Genomic DNA, 19665 nt, shown 5'->3' with positions numbered 1-19665 from the left:
TAGAATGTACAAGGATTTGAATAGCGTGGTTGTCAATCATAGATAGAAATGGTGAATGTTACATCTGAGTGATCACTTAAACCAGCCTATGACGGTTAGCCCCGCAAATGCCCAGACTTCTTTATTCATCTTTTTTGAGATGTCAAAAAAACATGAAATATACTGTATTTTAAAAGGTATTTCCAAAATACGGTCTAGTTGATTTACGTGAAATTCATTTTCTTCACCGCCATCTTGCTAACGCTGAGTGGCGCCGTCTCTTGGGACGTTAGAGACTGGTGTATGATTCGCCTTTATTCTTTCCAGTCCCGGGTCAAGTCGAAGACAGCGTTAAGCGAGGACCCCTGTCAACTTCTTTATTTGGTCGGTCTATCTTGTGGGAGATTCTCTCCCCCCTCAACTTCTTGCTCGCTTAACCTTAAATGTCCCTAGTACCACCGGTTTCTCGAAAATCTCCCCATTCGTCCTGGGAATATGAGTTGGAATCCTTCTGACCCCAATTATATCGTATTATTATTATTTAAAAAAAATGTGTTCAGCTACGTTTGTCTAATTTGTGGACGTGGATGTGGCAAATAGTTAATATCTTTATAAAATAAAACAACTTTGTTTTTAACCAATTTTTTATAGGTAATTTTTTTTGTCTCCAACCGGTTTCGACAAGAAACTTATCATCATCATGGTAAAAAATTTACACGTACACGTTTAACCCAGATGATGAAAAGGTTCTTGTCGAAACCGGTCGAAGAAAAAAAATACCCATAAAAAAGTGGTTAAAAACAAAGTTGTTTTATTTTATAGAGTTTATAAAATGTGCCACAAAGTATCTGCCAAAAACATTCCAAAAAATAGTTAAAATCATTTAAAAAAAAGTGAAGTATTGCATTTTATTATTATAGTTAATAAATCAACTTTGATTAACAAAAAAATAAGATCTAGGCACTTACAGGGCTTCCAATCATTGAAGACAATTCTTGACCTAGTGCCATCTATGGATCGGTACATATGCATATTAAAACATCATGTATCACTAAGTAATTAGCCTACTTGGTATTTTTAGTGATCAAATTTTTACTTCCAAGCAAAACTACGATCACTACAATGTATACATAGTGTATAAAATGACTTAAACCAGTCAATAAGCGGTCGTAAGCCCTGCAAATGCTTAGACTTCTACACGATTTTTAAAAAATATTTTCCATATTAAAAATAGAAAATGTTGATTTAAACAAGCCAAGAGAAGTTACCTAATTTGTGATTTAAAATTTGGACACACTCAAAGTACCCCTGATAAAACTGATTTGTATAATAATAATTGTCAAAGTTTGCTTCATGGAAATCTTTATTCAAATACAAATTTTAGATCAAAGTAATTATTTTCGACTCTCAAGTACATTTTTTATTTTGAGATAAATATTTACTTTGATGTTCCCATTAACATTGATGGCGGTGAGCGGTAACGAGATGCCCGCGTTGACAGATCGATGGATTCTGTTAATAATTATGATAGCAATGTTTCCATCATTTTGAGAAAAAGAGATTTAACCCTAGATCATAGGACTTTTTTTAATGAACCTAATGCGGGACAAAAATATACGAGGATTAAAAAAAAACTCACATTTGATCAAAAACATTCACTAAAAACATTTATAAAATAAGTGCAACATGTTTATTGAGAACTTAATATAAAATACGACATAAAAAATTAAGATAAATGCTAGTTGTCACTACATTTTTACATGTTTTGCCACAAATGAGATATCCCACGCAAAGCCGTGTAATTTAGAGTAAAAAAGCGTTTAATTTTTTATGACTATATTACATTGGGTCGGGATTATAGACCTGTGATAAGTGTTGTGGACTCTGAGCTAAACTTTCTAAGTTCAAACCCATTCTGCAGAATCTCGTTTCCAATTTTCACATATTAACTGTTTAAGTTTAGGTAAAGATAGTAAGAAATCAAAATATGTGTGAAATTTATTATTATTTTAATTTTAATTTGTAATTATTTGGTAATTTTACAGAACAGATACATAAATATATTAACATTTGCTCGGAGTCCACAACACCATATGATACTAAATAATAAAACCTTAAAATACTTCATTTTATGACTCGATAATTTCCTATGTTGCGATATATTTCAGATCAACCCACCTCCATTATTCATCAATGCAAAGCTCTTTTATACTTAGTTAATTTTTTTGTGACTCAATGGAAGCAGGTTGTACAACTTATTGCATGATGATCGAAGTTATTTTAACCACAAGAGATATGTGTCGCCTACTTTCGAAATGCGCCAGATCCATGTAAGACTACTTTACAAAAAACGTAAAACTCTCCCGGTAACATTTATGTTTCAAAAATTTGTCTATCTTTAGATGAAATATTTGGAAATAGAGAATTTTCCCATATCTTTGGAATTTTTTTCAGTATTAAAAAAAAAAACATGAGACACAAACCGATAATGACGTCATCTTAATTTTTGACCTATCCCCGTTCTCTGATTGACCGACATGGGTCAGAAGACAAGTTTCATGAATATAGAGACATTTGAAATACAACGCTGTTTTCAAATATTTTTTAGTAAGGTTTTCAAGTAAATAAAAAATTTAAACAATAAAACCCACAATTGGCATTCCGATAGAGCATTTCTTTTAAAATCTTAAAAAATTGGATCTGGCGGATTTTGAAAGTAGGCGACACATATGTGTTTTGTTTATGTACAATATTTCGTCTCTGTTGAGACATCTGTTAAATGTACGTGACCCTTGTAATGGTACTAAAACTACCTGGATCGTTACACGCTCGGCGGTTGTAACGATCCGTGTAGTTTTAAATAAAAAAAATGGTTTATGGTTTTATCATTATTTGAATGAAGCCGGGTTATCGCTTATAACGAAAGTTTCACGTTTTTTATGAAAAATATTAAGTTTCAATTCTTCTTCAATTGCACTTATATTCCATTTTTCCATAAACTACCGATTATTCATTGAATAGTGTCTGATGGGACGCGAATTGAAGATATGGAGTGCCTTCATTATGCGCATCGGCTTCTTTCAGATATTAAAGTTACGTTAAAAATACCGTAATGAAAGATAAACAGAGCAAACTCTACTGTAGGGAAAGTAGCAAGTTGGAAATTCTACGCGAATTATATTCCACTGAAACTTGAACAAACAAAAAATAATTAACCTTACTCATTAACCCTTCGGCTACCAGGACTTTTAGGGTTACTATGCTATGAATACCGAGATTTAAACATACAAAATTCAAAAGTAAAATATGGTGAATAATTTAAAAACACTTAATTTATTAACACAAGTGTCATTGTTGAAACAAATCTGTGTTTAAATTTCAATTTCGGCGTGTCAAAAAATTACCTTGGAGTTTAGTTAAGTAAATGTATTTAACAACATTTTGAATGTGTCCAAAAATTGTTCACAAATCGGGATCTCCAAATAATAGGATTTATTTTTCACATTAAACGACCCACACATTAATCACCCAGATTTCTATATTCTTCTTCATCTATGTTGGGATGTTAAAAAATAATATGAAATGTATGTAACGTTATAAAAAATCAACTAAAAAGTAAATGCTGCCCGCTCAATGTTCACCTCCTTTTTAGGCTGTGCGCACAGAATACTGCAAATCAAACGAATTCCCGACATGTTGACATTAGAGACATCCAGTATTGAAAAGACTAGAGTAGGGGTGTGAGTAATTAACGAATAAAAAAAATGTTGTGCAATATTTGCATTATGTTTGTATAATTAATTGCATATTATAACCTTGACACGTATAAATGTATCTATTTGAAGAATATCATAGCTGTACACGATTTACTTTTCGTGGAAATAAAATTGGTTTGATTTACTTTGTTTTTTGCATTTCTCTGTAAGTATTTTAGCAACTTAAATTTTGAAATTAAACAACTAATTTAAAAAAAGGTAATTTAATTCTGAATATTGATGCATAACATATTTCAAAAAATATATAATTTGAATCGAATTTTTTTGCACAACTCTGAATTAATCCCTAACACACCAAAATGTATCTGATACTTAAACCATGACATCAAATCCGACGGACCGGTATTTCTTGCTAGAGTACCGAAAGCTGATGTAACTGATTTTGGTAGTCAAAGGATTAATACGGCAAAGTATTTTGATTATCTTATTGTTTAAACGGTTTGTAAAAAGGCTTTGAAAAAAGGGATAATTATTATCTCATTCAGTTTGTTGACTCAAAATGTCTGCGCTTTTAGGGTAGATGTAATTTCAAACTCTTTTCTTAAAAGAAACGGAAAAACAAAGGAGCTAGAATCGCCATACTCTCGCTTTTGAGAAACAATTATTTTTAAATTCGCCGAAACAACAAGTCAACTAAAATATACATTGTTAGGTCCTATAGCCTTGAAGTCTTAAAAAACCTACACCATTAAATGTTTTTATTTTTGATTATATTTATATATTTTTATACTATTTTATTGCCCTTTTTCAATAATAAGAACAGCTTTTGTGTGGTTTATCGTGATGTTTTTATGGCTGAGAGATCTCAAACGTAAAAACGTTTTTTATTTACACTCTTTGCCTTTCAAAATACTTTTTTCTTTTGAAAACCATGTATTTATTTCGGAGAAAAACTTTTTTTTCAATATAAACACCGTGTTTTACGTGAAAACTTTGATTACGTTAATTCTTACCCGGGTTTAAAGAAAATCAAGTTACCATTTATTGAATATTGGATCTTAATATAAAGAACAATAAAACACTTGTATAATACCACTTTCAAAATTTTTTATCATCATTTTCAAGGAAAAGAATTTTACTTTTCACCTGTATATGAAAACATCTGTAGGTTTCGAAACTAGTCACGTGTAATAAAATAAAACTAAATGTGTAATATATAATAATAATAAAACCCTTATCCGCACCCCAATGGTGCATAGGGCACTGCTTCATATAAACGCAGTGTTATCTCGATCGTTTACACATGAAGGAAAGGTGATCAGCCCTCCGCTTCAGGTACCATATAATATAATAATAATAAATAAAACCCTTACCGCACCCCAATGGTGCATAGGGCACTGCTTCATATAAACGCAGTGTTATCTCGATCGATTACACATGAAGGAAAGGTGATCAGCCCTCCACTTCAGGTACCAGTCCAGTGTAATATTGAATAAATGTTAGAGTGAAAAAATCACTTACATTTATTAAACCCCCCTGGGAATCGAACCCGGGACCTCCAGAACGGCAGCCGAGCATGCTGACCATTACACTACGGAGGCGGACATAATGGTGTAATGGTCAGCATAGTTGCCTTCCATATAATATATATGTGTAATAAATAATATAGAACTTCTAAGAATTTGAGTAGTTGGTTGTCAATAACGGGAAGAATTGGTGAATGTTACACGTGTGTAAAGTGATCAATTAAACCAGCCTATGACGGTCGTCAGCCCCATTAATGCCCAGGTTTCCATATCCTTCTTCATCTTGGATGAGATGTCAAAAAATTATATGAAAATAAAACTAATTAAGTATGTGGTATTTTACAAGTGATTTTATAAGTAATTTTTAAAAAATCGACAGGTCATTCCACAAAGCTAATGCCGAATTAATAAATAAAATGATTTTCGATATTGTGAAATTCGAAATAAATGATCAATTAAATGATTCATCTGTGAATTTAACATTTCATTGGTCGAAGTAGACCCTTTTACGGTCGATTTATTCTATGTCATTAAAAGGGAGGTGCTAAAATAGCGAATTGTTTCCTGGGCTGGAATTAGAATGTGAGTTTTATGATTGGTATGCCCGTGAACGAACCGCAAAACCACAATCCGTGAAATAAAAAGCGTAACAGACAAGAAATTCGTTTCTTCCGCCCACCGATCTTAACCTGTGAATTACGAGTAACAATTATGTCTATTTTCGTGCCCAAATTTCGCACAATGAAAATAAACTTGCGTATAAAACTAGCCCTGGCAAAATTGGACCGGGGACCTTCAAACCACTTTACTAGACATTGTTATTTTTGGTCAGAGCCTTAACTATTTATAAAAGTGGTCAGTGAAAATTTAATAAATATTTTTAATAAAGGTTACTTGTATCTTCAATCTATTGTGACATGTGTTTTGATGCATTCTCCATCATTTTCAAACACCGTATGCTGCGAAATCCATCGAAATACGTGTCACAATGGACTTTAAAAATAAGTGGTAATTACCAAGTAAAAGTGAAGTTAAAAATGAATAGATTTTACTGCTAATTGAATGTCGAATAAATTAATGAAATAATAAATACTCGTTTTCTCCCAAAAATCCTATCTGTAATAAACAGATTTAATTTATAAATCATTATAATTAAGAAGTGTTTCAAGATGAAAATGTGGAAATCTGAATATTCGCAGAGTCTTTGACTCGTCATTGGCTGGTTTAAGTATTCACTCAATATTTTTTGCTGCTCCTTTTAGGCATATTTGGCATATTTAAAAAATGAATAAAATACAAGCAGCATTTTTCTGTAAACTATTTTTAAGTATGCGTCCATCTCTGTAGAAGACGACATATTTGCTTATAAACGTTTTGAAGATAAGGAAGAATATGGATGTTTAGGTATTAACGGAGCTTACAACTTGTCAAATGATGGTTTGAACGATCACTTTATATAAATATAGCATTCACCATTCTACCCATGATTGGCAACCACACTACTCAGATTTCGTTAATTCAATGTTTTCTTTAATTGACACCTTCATTGATATGAGTTTTCGGCAGCATCTATGGTTGAGTTGAGTAAGTTTTTACTTAGCAGAGACCTTCAAGACTGTATGTCAAATTCTTCCTGAATTATTTTGCATACCAGGATATGCCTGAAAACATGATTATACTATTTTTATTTTATGTACTAATAATTTTACTAGTTATTTTATTTACCATACTCTGTCTATATATTTGTTCACAAATCTAAGTTTGTCCTTTTAAGGGTTACATATATTAGCAATGAAATTTTTTCATAATTTTATAAAACATCATTATTCTTATTTTCATATTTACTTTAAATGAAAATTTATCCTATTTTTAGGGCAGTTTATTCAATATTATACACGTCTAGAAATAATGAGAACATGTCTCGCAAATTCAAGGGGGGAGGTAAATGTAAAGATGTATTATACACAAACGTGTTTATTAGAATAATGGATATTGATGGTATAAAATCGTCTACTCTGCTTTTACGTGGTATTTTTCTTTTTTTTTATTATTAAAACTAAAACATCCAACAGAGTTGTGAAAAAAAAACAAGCTTCTTATTTTCACACGGTAGCAGATTAATACATTTAGTAAGTACCAAAAGCTGAGTAGTGGGCTTTTCAAACGTAAATTAAATGAAAATAATTCATCTAATTTAAGTTTTACTTTGTAAATATCACTTTGTCTTAAAAATTACTGTTACACGTGTTTCGATGCATTTCTCATTTTTTTTTAAACACCGTATGTGACGTTAAGTCTAAATTTGAATACAAAATTGGAAATACATTGTCACAAATTGACTGCCGAATCAATTAATGAACTTTAATTAATTCTTCATATTATTTTTTGACATCTCATTAAAGATTAAGAAGAATATAGAAGTCTGGGCATTTACGGGGCTGACGACCGTCATAGGTTGGTTTAAGTGATTATTATATTTATATTATATTATCGTTAAATTTATATTTTTTTAATATCAGACCGTTATACACGCACACGCACATGCACACACATATATATTCTTAATGATCTTGTACACTGAATGAGCATCAAGAACTGTATCCACTCTGCTGTGTTTCTTAGAGTCCTATTTATTGGGTTTTGGATTGGCTGCTAGAGGCTCCATGATCTAAGGCGTAGTAAGGCAGAGAAAGAGATTTTATTTTCAAAACAATACCGTATCAATTATACTGCTACTGCAAGAGTAATATAAGTAAGTGGAATATTTAATAATTTTTTAAATCCATCATTATTGCAGTGAGCTGTTCATAAACGAATATTTCATGCTTTATAGCATATGATATTTTGAAGTTAGGTAACTTACTCAAATAAAATAGTTTCTCTTAAAAATAATATCGCCTACTCCTTTCAATAACATCATATGTAAAAAAACTAGATTTTTCTGGATATCGTTTTTAATGTTTGAAAATATAATAAAATGTATTTAAAATAAATATCAAGCCACTTGTTGAACTTTTTAGTATGCAACAACTTTTTTTAGGTAAAACCTAAATGTTTTTCTCCATTTGAAAAATATTAAGTTTATTAAAAAAAAATAATTAAACTATAAATTTTCTTCAAAATGCAAAAACAACAGTTTCTGTCCTGTAGCGGGTAAAATTAAGTTAAAACTATATCGCTTTTGCTGGGATATTGTAGTACATTTTCTGGGCATTCCAAAAACATGCACAACTGAAAATTGACGATTTTTGATACATCCTTCACTCCTTTCAAGAACGTCATAAATAAAAAAAAACATTTTTCAGGAAAACGTTTTTTAAGTTTTAAAATATAATACAATGTATTAAAAATAAATGTCAAGCCATTTATTGAACTTTTTACTGTGCAACAGATCTTTTAAGGTAAAACCTGAAAGTTTTTTCTCCATTTGAAAAATATTTAGTATATTTAAAAAAATAATTAAACAATACCTTTTCTTCAAAATGCAAAAACAACACTTTACTACCCTATAGCGGGTAAATATTAAGTTAAAAATATGCCGTTTTTGCTGGGATATAGTACATTTTCTGGGAATTCTGAAAACACGCGAAACTGAAAATGGACGATTTTTGATATATGCCGTTGTTGAAATGATTGAGCGATATATGAACGGTCATTTCATTACATCCTAGACGAAAGTTGACGCACATAATGATAATAACATTATAGCGCGACGTCCTGAGAGGCCCATATTCTAAGATTGGTTGTCTATAAAGACCTCATAAAGAATATTAACTCCCACGCTGATAAATCTATTCACCATTCGCTAGACTTTTCTTCCGACGGCTACGGACTAGATATGGAACTTTTAAATGTGTTTTCTCTTCCTATTTCTTCCATTCATATCTCTCATGAGAACTCGATTCCGTCCACTTTATGCGATAACTCTAGACACTCGATCAAAAGAACAGCCATTAAAGGTTTATTCCAGAAATCTTCTAAAACATATCGACGGTATTATGGTGTATGGGATTAAGGCGCTTTTTTGAGTCGAAATTCCGATTTTTCATAGACCACCCTTTTGGCATAAAATATAACATTATTTTATATTATTAATTTAATAAAGTAAAAATAAAATACTATAATTTAATTCATTTGCTAGACATTTCCACTTTTAACATATCTTTATACCAGTTACGCTATTTCTCTTCAAAAAGAGACTAACCTCTTGCGCATGGAGAGGGACTTACACTCATTGTTTATTGTTTAGAGGTACTAAGTGCAGTGACAAAATGCTAGTGTTAGTAATGGGCTGGTTTAAGTGATCACTTTACACACGCGTAACAGTCACCAATTCTACCCATTATTGACAACCACAGTACTCAAATTCTTGGAAGTTCTTTATATTTGAACCAATTTTGAAACATCTAGATCTAATCACTAGAGACATCTATTGACGAGATGAAATGAAGCTTTTTATTGAGCAGAAACTCTTTTATTAGTATGTGAGGTCCGAATCCGGAATTATAATCACACACATGAGAAACGCCAGAAAATATCATTTTCATTTTTATCATCTAAGCTTATAATTTGATCAGATAATTAATTTACAAATTTTCGAGTGTGTCCAAATACTTGTTCACCAATCTGGAATAGTGATTAAGTATTTTGACACACTGAAAGTGTTGTATTTTCTTATTACTTAATTATTTTTTTAATTAACTTTTTAAAAATGTCATTTGTCGCTTTTCATCGAGACACCGTCCGTACCATATATTAGGAATTATAGCGTCAGGCTTACTGTTTTAGCGATCGTCCCCAGATTATTAACAAAAACAAGTAAATAAAAAAACCCACACATCCTTGATTTAATATTATCGTAACGTAATGTCCATGACACCGAAACTTTAGCTTTTTTATTTTATTATTTCACTCCTCCATTCGGAGCCGATGAAAAAACAATAAATTGTAAATAAATTACATAGAACTCAAACAAGATCTACGGAAAATCCGGATTATCCTCAGCTTTCCGAAGGACGAAAATAGAACATTGCGCAAAATATATTTACGCTTATATATCTCTCTCGCACGCCCTTAAATTATTACATCTAGTCACATCCAAAAGTCAAGTTATAAAAAATCTAGAAGATTTAGAAATACAAAAAAAAAAGTTTATTTTTTGACATCTCATCAAAGATGAAGAAGAATATGGAAGTCTGGGCATTTACGGGGCTGACGACCGTCGTCGGCTGGTTTAAGTGATCACTTTACACACGTGTAACATTCACCAATTCTACCCATTATTGACAACCACACTACTCACATTCTTGGAAGTTCTTTATATATGAACCAATTTAGAAACCTTGTTCTTGAATCACTAGAACTTCACTAGAGACATCTATTGGTGAGATGTAATAGACTTCCATATTCTTCTTCATCTTTGATGAGATGTCAAAAAATAATATGAAAATAACTCCTGTAATTGGAGATAATCCAGATTTTGTGAACAAGTATTTGGACACACTCAAAATGTTGTAAAAAAAAAGTTTCATAAAAAAATATATTAATATACGTACGCAACACATTTTGGTATGTCCGAATCCTTGTTCACCAATATCATTCGTTTCACTCTCAAATAAGATTTGTGAATAAGGATTTGGGCATGCTCAAAAATGTGAGTAAAATAAATAGTCAAATTTTAAGGTGCATAAAAAATTATTGATTGCATGTTTTCAGGTGTCGAATGGAAAATAATTCAATTAGAAACTTGCATAAATCTCTGCTAAATAAAAGCTTTCTCGATTCAACAACAGATGGCTTCCGTGAACTCAAACATAAAGTAATTTAAGAATTATGATAAAATGTATGTATGAGTTCCAAAAATTTGAGTAGTGTGGCTGTCATCCTGGAAAGAATGGTGAATGTAATACGTGTGTAAAGTGATCACTAATCCAGCCTATGACAGGTCATTGGCTGGATTAGTGATCACTTTACACAAACCCTGTAAATACCCAGAATTTCATATTCTTCTTCATCTATGTTGAGATTTCAAAATTGATTAATACTTTATATTTTCGAAATTCCATTGCTTTTCACGTTTTCCGTTGACCCAAATCCACCTCCTTACCCCCTCCAGTTATTATCCCTTCCCTTCTCTCAATACATACTTAGATTTTTTATTGCTCGTCAGTTTGTATTTTCACCTCTTGATGAGAACATCATTAGTTTTCGAAACTAGTCGTGTTAACATTAATAGATTCAAAAAGTGGTATAAAAGTATTTTTGTATTTAAACTTGTACACGTAAACAAGCATACACACAATCACACACACACACACAAACACAAACACACATACACGCACACACACGCACACACACACACACATACACAAACACACACACACACACACACACACACACACACACACACACACACACACACACACACACACACACACACAATACCCATCCCATATCAGGATGATTTGTGAAGTAACTAGGTTTATTTTATTTTATCATAAGTGTGGTGTTTGGTGAAATTATAATACTCGCAAAATGAATCATTTTTATCTAGATGGGATAAGGTTTCCATATTTCCTTGGATATAAATCATTGGACTTGTTTGTGGAAAGCGAGTGTTTTTGCCTAGAATTTTCATTCATGAATTATATGAAATCATAGTAACTTTAAACACAAAAAGTAAATCCACTCACGAGTAGGCGTAGGCTATGAAACTTAAAATGTTGAAGCCTGAGTAGGAACATGATAAACGATGTTGCATAAGCCGTAGCTAGATTTCAGAGTCACTTGGATGTTAGGTAATTTTAAAAAAATGTGGAGGGGGAGTCGTATATCTGCAAATCTGTATACTAATGACATAATCTTGATTCTAACTACACATCAGTTGAGAAGTAAAAACAAAGACAATTTAAAAATAAAAACAGCACAATCGTTTTAAACCGTATGGCCAGCCATCAAAGTGGATTGTGTCGGGTTGTCGTCCCGTGGTTAGTGTTATGGACTCTTGAGTTAGAGTTTCTGGGTTCGAACCTACTCTACAGCAACCTGATACCTATTTTTAATAATGAGCCACTAAGGCTCAAAAAAAAAGTATGATATTGAAGTATTTTTGATTATAATAAAACACATATTTATTAAAAAAAATATCACGTTAGAGGTAGCTCAAACAGACCCGGTTATTTAGATTAGAAAAGTAGATCTGTATCGCCGATGTAAGACCGGTTCCGTTAAAATGTGATTTTCAACCACAGATCCTTTGAACGGCGACGCCAACGATAAAAAATAAAAGATCCGTTCATCAGGAAATCTCAGCTCAGTAAATTCGAACAGTTCAGCATTCGTGAGTCGTTTGCGATTCGGGCACTCAATCAATGTATTTGGAAAAACGACCAGTGAGTAATGGATGTTTAAAGTATTAATAATTATGATAGACATTGCTTAACTGTTTCGTTTCCACTTCGTTGTAAAATTCCAGATTTAATATTTTCATGAAATCTTAGTGTTTTTTTTAAGTTTATATGTTTCATTTATACGTTCCCCATTTTCACTATTATATCTAGATAAAAGTCCTTGAAAAAGAGCCTTTGAGAGTTTTGTTTTTATGAATTATTTAAACTCATGATTATTTTTTTTACCCTTTAGGTATTAGTCTATAGTACTAAGCATTATTGTTGAAAAAAGTAAATACATTTCAGCGACCTTTTTCGGAATCAAAATGTGTCTCTGCTTTATGGGTATATTTCGTTAAAAGCATTGCACGATTAATTATTTAAAAAAAATAAAAACATTAAAAAACACAACCTTGAAATATCCCCCAACTTAAGTAACTTATTGTTGATTTTAGAAATTTTCATGTAAAAAATGCATTTGTTTTTCATATCACATAAGTCAGAGATTGACAAATTAAAAAAAAGACAGTGAAACTAAATCTGACTGTCGATATATTAAATATTTCTTGAATAAAAAAAAACATAGAAAAAGTTGAGTTTTTTCCAATTTTCACACAAATTCGATTTGGTGTTATTATGTTTTTTAGTAGATAAAATGATGATTTTAAATAGATGAGTGATGGATATAGGCGGTGAAGATTCGTAAAACTAGCATATTTAACAGGTTTACAAAATACAACCAAACAGCCTGACGGAATACATTAATTATTTAATGATTTGTTATTAACTTTTTGGAATAACATGATGATTTAAAATAACGTAAAACTGTTAGGTAGGTATGAAAACCATTTTTGAGTTTATCAATGTAAACTCGAATAGTTTGAAGAACTTCAAATGTCCTCCTTAACGTGTGATAATACAAACTGATGAAAATATAAAGAATTTGTATTTCCAACCGTTGACGAGAACATCTTTAGTTTTTTAAACTTGTCTTATTAACCTTGATAAAATCAAACATGTTCTTGTGCAAGTGCTTAATTTTTATTCTAAATAAATATTAACAAGCAAAGTAAAACTTTAATTATTCGTAATTGTTTTTAAATCAGACATTAATTTTGGAATAATTTATTGAATATGATACTTTATACAATTCAGTACAAAGTAATTTCCACTTAAAGTTTGTAGAACTTGTATACTTACATAAAGCTTCTATTGTATGGCTAAATAAATAAAATGTTCTGTAAAATTATAATATAAAGTCGATTACAAAGCGCGAGTGCAAACTGTGCATTAAAGTTAACCGCTTCTCTCGGCGATATCGCCGGTACGTGACTTGAAGAAGCGCTAAAATAAAAATAAAATATTTTTAACCTTACGAGTAGGTGGTTGACAAAATGTAAAATTGATACATTATTTTATAGTATGTATTCTATGAAACTGCGGTTTTCATTGAGTTTTCACCCGTTACATTTGATTGTCTATACCGATTCTTCTACAAAAGTATTTGATGTCGGCTGGGTTTTTTTGAACCCCCATGAACGCTTGCATAGCTCGTCAGAATAACTTGACTGTAACTCCAAGACAGCATGTTCGTGGTTTCTAATACACGCCCAAACTAATATCAGAATGACAGTAAGTTTGACAATACATATTATTTGTGTCGGGTTGTGGTCCCGTGGTTAGTGTCACGTACTCTTGAATCAGAGTTTCTGGGTTCGAACCTACTCTACCATTATTTGATTTCTATTTTTAATAATGAACCTCAGGCTAACATAAAAAGTATGAAATTGAAGTGTTTTTGTAAATAGTGAAAACACAAATATTTCAGTTTTTATTTTAAAAAAATGTGTAGGTGGAATAAAGTAACGACATCTTTAAAATAAACCGTTACTTAATTCAGTTTTAGATTAAATTATTTATAGGTTATCACCCTAATCACCGTAAATTCGGTTGCATATTGAATACTTCTAGCTCGTAATATACTTGACAATCTAACATTAAAAAAAATATTTGGAAAGAAATATTAACCGAAAAAAAGCAACGAATATTATCCAATAATCGGGTAAGAGTAAAGAGAAGTCGAGTTTCATGCTCTCACGTGTTACGAAGGATACATCAGTGAAACCTATATTGCAAGGAAATACTTATTAATTAACTTTAATAAATAGTATTATAACGTATTCCCATTCGTATTCTCTTATTAAAGAGATGCGAATGTGTCGGGGGAGGTAAAAGACAATATACCAAATTTTATACAGAGGTAGAGTGAAAATAGTCACGGATCTCAGAAATTAGGACATCGACGCATTACATTGTACAAATCTTCGACTGCGTTTATCTTTACCAGTAAAAATCGCATACATCTGGCAGCCTTACATTGAAGGTTGTCCTACCGCATTCCCGGATCTGATACAGAAGCATCTAGGCTGCAAAGCACTTTGGTTTGTTTGTTTGTCTTATGTACTAAGTTGCGAAAGTTATAGAAAATGTGAAACAAAATTTTATTCTGATTTCACTGTGAATTTACATTTAAAATTTTTCAATGTCTCTGTCACCGCAAATCTAAATAATACAAAGTTGTAAAACCGCCACCAAATTTTCTAGAAGCACCCCAGTATAGGCAGAGAAAGGGATTCGTAGTTAATTAGTTCAGTTAGTCAGCTAGATCTGGTTTATACCCTATTGTCTGAGTTAGTCAGACTATTAGTTAGTCAAAGTATTCTCAGTTAGTCAGCTAGATCTGGTTGTCTGAGAGACCTGACAGATGTTTAAATTAGATTTGTGAAATATCAGTAAATTGTCTCACCTGGGTCTCTGACGTCACGTCCAGCTGCAAGGTCTTCAGCCTGCCAGAACAGTCGCTCTTGAGCATCTCGGCGTCCAAGCTGTCCACCTTGCTGGAGAAGCCCGCGAACACGGTGAAGCCCAGGTCGTCCAAGCGGCGGGCTATGGCGTTGCCTATCACGTTATCGCAGCCCGTGATGAGGACGCACTTGCCAGCTGCGATGACCTGAATAAAAAAAGAAAATTTGTAATTTTTTAAAAAACTGATTTTCTATCGACCTGGTGCAAAATAAAGAAATTTGTCGATTTTTTAAAAAACAATCGACCTAAAACAATAAAGTATATTTGTCGATTTTAATTAAAAAATGAACACTCATTGACCCGCTTGCCACAGAGGTAGGCAGAGAGAATAGATCGCTACAACAATCCCTTATTAATTTTTTTACAAAAATGTTGATGATATTAGTATACAACCACTCACCGAGAATGTCTACCGGTTTCGAGACATACCCGTCTCTTCGTCAGGACAATCACTGCTACCACGCTAATCACTTGTCCTGACGAAGTGACGGGTACGTCTTGAAACCGGTAGACATAAAAATGTCGGTGAGTGGTTATGTACTAACATTATTAACATTTTTGTAAAAAAGTAAAAATGACTAACCACAAAATAAATGCTTTAACTTTTAATAATATTGAGAATACAACAATCTCCCTTTGCAAACAATCTTCGCCTCTTGCGTCTCCTCATACATAGCACTTTCAAGTACACATTTGAAAAACTTGACCATTCCAACATTTCCTCGATCTTCCTTGACATACCCAAATCATCTCAACACACCTTTAATAATTTTTGTCGATAATGCTTATCTCAGTCTTGCATTATTCGCTTATATCACCACTCGAACATCTAGATTTTTTGTGGTTCAGAGATTAACCCATTTTACATCGTTGATTTTAGAAAACTGTATCGGGTCACAAAATACATGAAATACATTTATTGAATGAATTAAGTTCGTTAATCGAGGTTTTATTGTATTAGGGTTATATATCAGAATACAACGTTAAACCTAAGACGTGTTATTTCATTTATATTTTTAGCTGTGTTTTTCTTAATTAGTAGCAACCTTTAAACGACTGTTATAAAAAAGTATCATGACTGTTTGACCTTTTTAGGCCCAAAGGTTACAGTACCTCAAATTATAAATTTTAGAATTTTTTCGTTAGGGTAATTTTAAAATGCCGTCATTAAATTGATGTCGAAATTAATGTAAATACTAATGAGTCTGTGAATAAAAAAGTTATACAATTATGAGATGCATATTATACACGCACACGTATTTATATATAAAAATATATAAATATATATATATATATTTATATATATATATATATATATATATATATATATATATATATATATATATATATATATATATATATATATATATATATATATATATATATATATATATACAGTATCTACTCAATGAATTAGGGCCACGCAGAATTTCGCGCAATTTCTCAATTCAAACAGGAATAACTCAGAGAAAACCTTGAATAAAACAACATTGAATTTTATTTACACATGAACACTTTATTACGCTTAAATAATGCATATATTTTCATATAAATATAGTTAGTATTTAGTATTTCCACCTTTGGCAGAAATAACTGCCTCAATTCTTTTTGGCATACTTAAAATGCACTGTTTTATCATGTTTTTTATTTCTTCGTCTTCTGACCAAATTTTTTGAATATTTTCTTTTAGACAGTCTACTGTCCGATTTGGAAATGAGTATACCTTATTTTTTAACATGCTCCATACGTTTTCTATAGGATTAAGGTCCGGAAAATTTCCAGGCCAGGGGAGCAAAGGCAGATTTTTGTTAGACAAAAATTTTATCATTGATTTAGCCCGGTGGCAAGGTGCCCCATCCTGCATGAAGGTGTATGGACCTTCTGTTGGGTCGAGTGTATGGTAGAAGGGCAATAAAATTCGTTCGAGGACCTGCTTATAGGAATTTTGGTTCATTGTTCCTTCCACGAAAAACAACGGCCCAGGTAAATTGTTAATAATACATGACCATATCATTGTTGCAGGGGGGTGTTTGATAACTTTTACCACACAGGCCTCATTGTAACGTTCCATTGGTGTTCTCCTGACGAATCGACGGCTCTCTGTCACGGCTTCTAACCGGCACTCATCACTAAAGATGACCTGAAAAATAATGAAAATTTAAGTTTAATTCAAATATATAAGTTTATTTACTAAAATGATATGTTGAAAATTCAATTTTAATAAATACCTTTTTCCAATCATCTACCGAGTAATTTCGATGTAGCCTGGCCCATTTTAATCGATCCGCTTTCATTCGTTGTGTCAATTTTGGTACTTTTTCAGGGCGCCTGCATTTCAGATTTACTTCGTAAAGACGTCGCCTCAGTGTTGATACACCGATATATTTATACCCTCTTCTTCCAATTTTATTTTTAATGTTTTTGCTGATGCACTACGGTTTTCTAAGGCACTTTGAACGATTTTTCGATCAGTCCTCGGTGTTGTTTTTCTAATCCTACGACAGTTCTTTCGCCGATTGCTGGTGGCGGGTGACTGATTTTTTATTGATTTTGAAATTCCGTCCACTGTTTGACGAGAAACGTTTTCTTTTTTTGAAATTTCTCTATTAGATAGTATTTTTAATTTCAGTAGCACTATAACACTAGACTTTTTTCGTCAGAAATGTCTTTACTTTTTCCCATTTTGTCCTTTTCAAAAAAAAAACACTTTTGTTTACAATTTTTTTTTATACTTTATGAACTAAAATTAAAAATTAAGTTTTTTTCACAAGACACGATAACTATATAACCTCTCTGAACAAAACAACAACCAGAACTCAAGAAACTTCACTAATAAATGAGATAGGACTATTTTTTGAACTTTCAACTATCTGTCTACCTGTGCCAATTAGGGACCTTTCTCAGAAAAAGGGTTTGAAATTTTGTAAAGGCTTAAATAATCCAGGTATATTTTACATATTATTGAAGGTAATATACATGATATTAGATGTCAATAGAAAACTTAAAGTATTTATGCAAAATAAATATAATAATCCAAAAGATTTCAGAGTATTCAAAAAAATAATGGGTGGCCCTAATTCATTGAGTAGATACTGTATATTTATATATATATATATATATATATATATATATATATATATATATATATATATATATATATATATATATATATATATATATATATATATATATATATATATATATATATATATATATATATATATATATACATATATATATATATATATATACATATATATATTTATATATATATATATATATATATATATATATATATATATATATATATATATATATATATATATATATATATATATATATATATATATGTATACATATATATATATATATATATATATATATATATATATATATATATATATATATATATATATATATATATATATATATAAACAAAGTATACACCAAGCAAAAGAAGAATGAGAAGACAATATCATAATTACATTAAAATTAAATGAACATATTTCCAAAAAAGGAACATTTCCGCTTTATAAACAACAATTTTCTCGAAATTTTTCTATTAATAGTACGGTAGATTTGTATTTTTTCTCGCAAATTAGGATTACTAATGTGCCAAGCAATCTGATGTTACAATTGTATTTTCAGTAGCATATTAAAATTTCAATTTGTTTCCAACATCAAAGAAAATCTGCGGGAAGTAAAGATCTCATCATCAGTCAAAGGAAAGAAAGTATAATCCAGTTTGAATTCAAATAAAATAATGGAAATTTAAAAATAGTCTTAAATGTCTTATTTTTTGCAAAGACAACGTTTTCTATTCTAAAATAAAAATGATTCTAAAACAATCTTAAAAATACAGAGTACACAAGTGAAATATTGATTTTGCTCAAAAAGGTTTTGGATAATATCAAACAAATGGTGGTTTATTTGAAAAAAATATCAATCTTTTATTTATTTGAAGAAAATATTCGTTTTTAAAAAATAGATTTGACAGTCGCTTTGTGGTAATATCTATTCATTTCAATGAAAATTGTGTCAGTTAAATATTATTTTATCTTAAAATCCATACACATTTGTATTGCATTCTGTACATTATATTGAATTATTTATTGCTGATGCTGAATGCATTAGAACACGTGTCATAATGAATTGTACGAAATAGTGAAAATTAAAAAAAAATATATAAAT

General features: G+C 30.9%; 1 protein-coding gene across 1 annotated transcript in view; it reads right to left on the bottom strand.

The window, feature by feature from the left end:
• LOC148302497 (D-beta-hydroxybutyrate dehydrogenase, mitochondrial-like) overlaps positions 1–19665 on the bottom strand; it is a 106828-nt gene that overhangs the window by 43495 nt on the left and 43668 nt on the right. The window contains exon 3 of the mRNA XM_088271525.1: positions 15416–15619. Coding sequence (XP_088127651.1) covers positions 15416–15619 — 204 coding nt within the window. The remainder of the gene's footprint in view (positions 1–15415; positions 15620–19665) is intronic.

Source organism: Brachycentrus maculatus, unplaced genomic scaffold, assembly GCF_059751285.1.
Source record: "Brachycentrus maculatus isolate JH-2025_06_01 unplaced genomic scaffold, ASM5975128v1 h1tg000443l, whole genome shotgun sequence".
Lineage (NCBI taxonomy): Eukaryota > Metazoa > Arthropoda > Insecta > Trichoptera > Brachycentridae > Brachycentrus > Brachycentrus maculatus.
The sequence above is the reverse complement of the archived record's forward strand: the minus strand, read 5'-3'. Positions and strand labels throughout refer to the sequence as shown.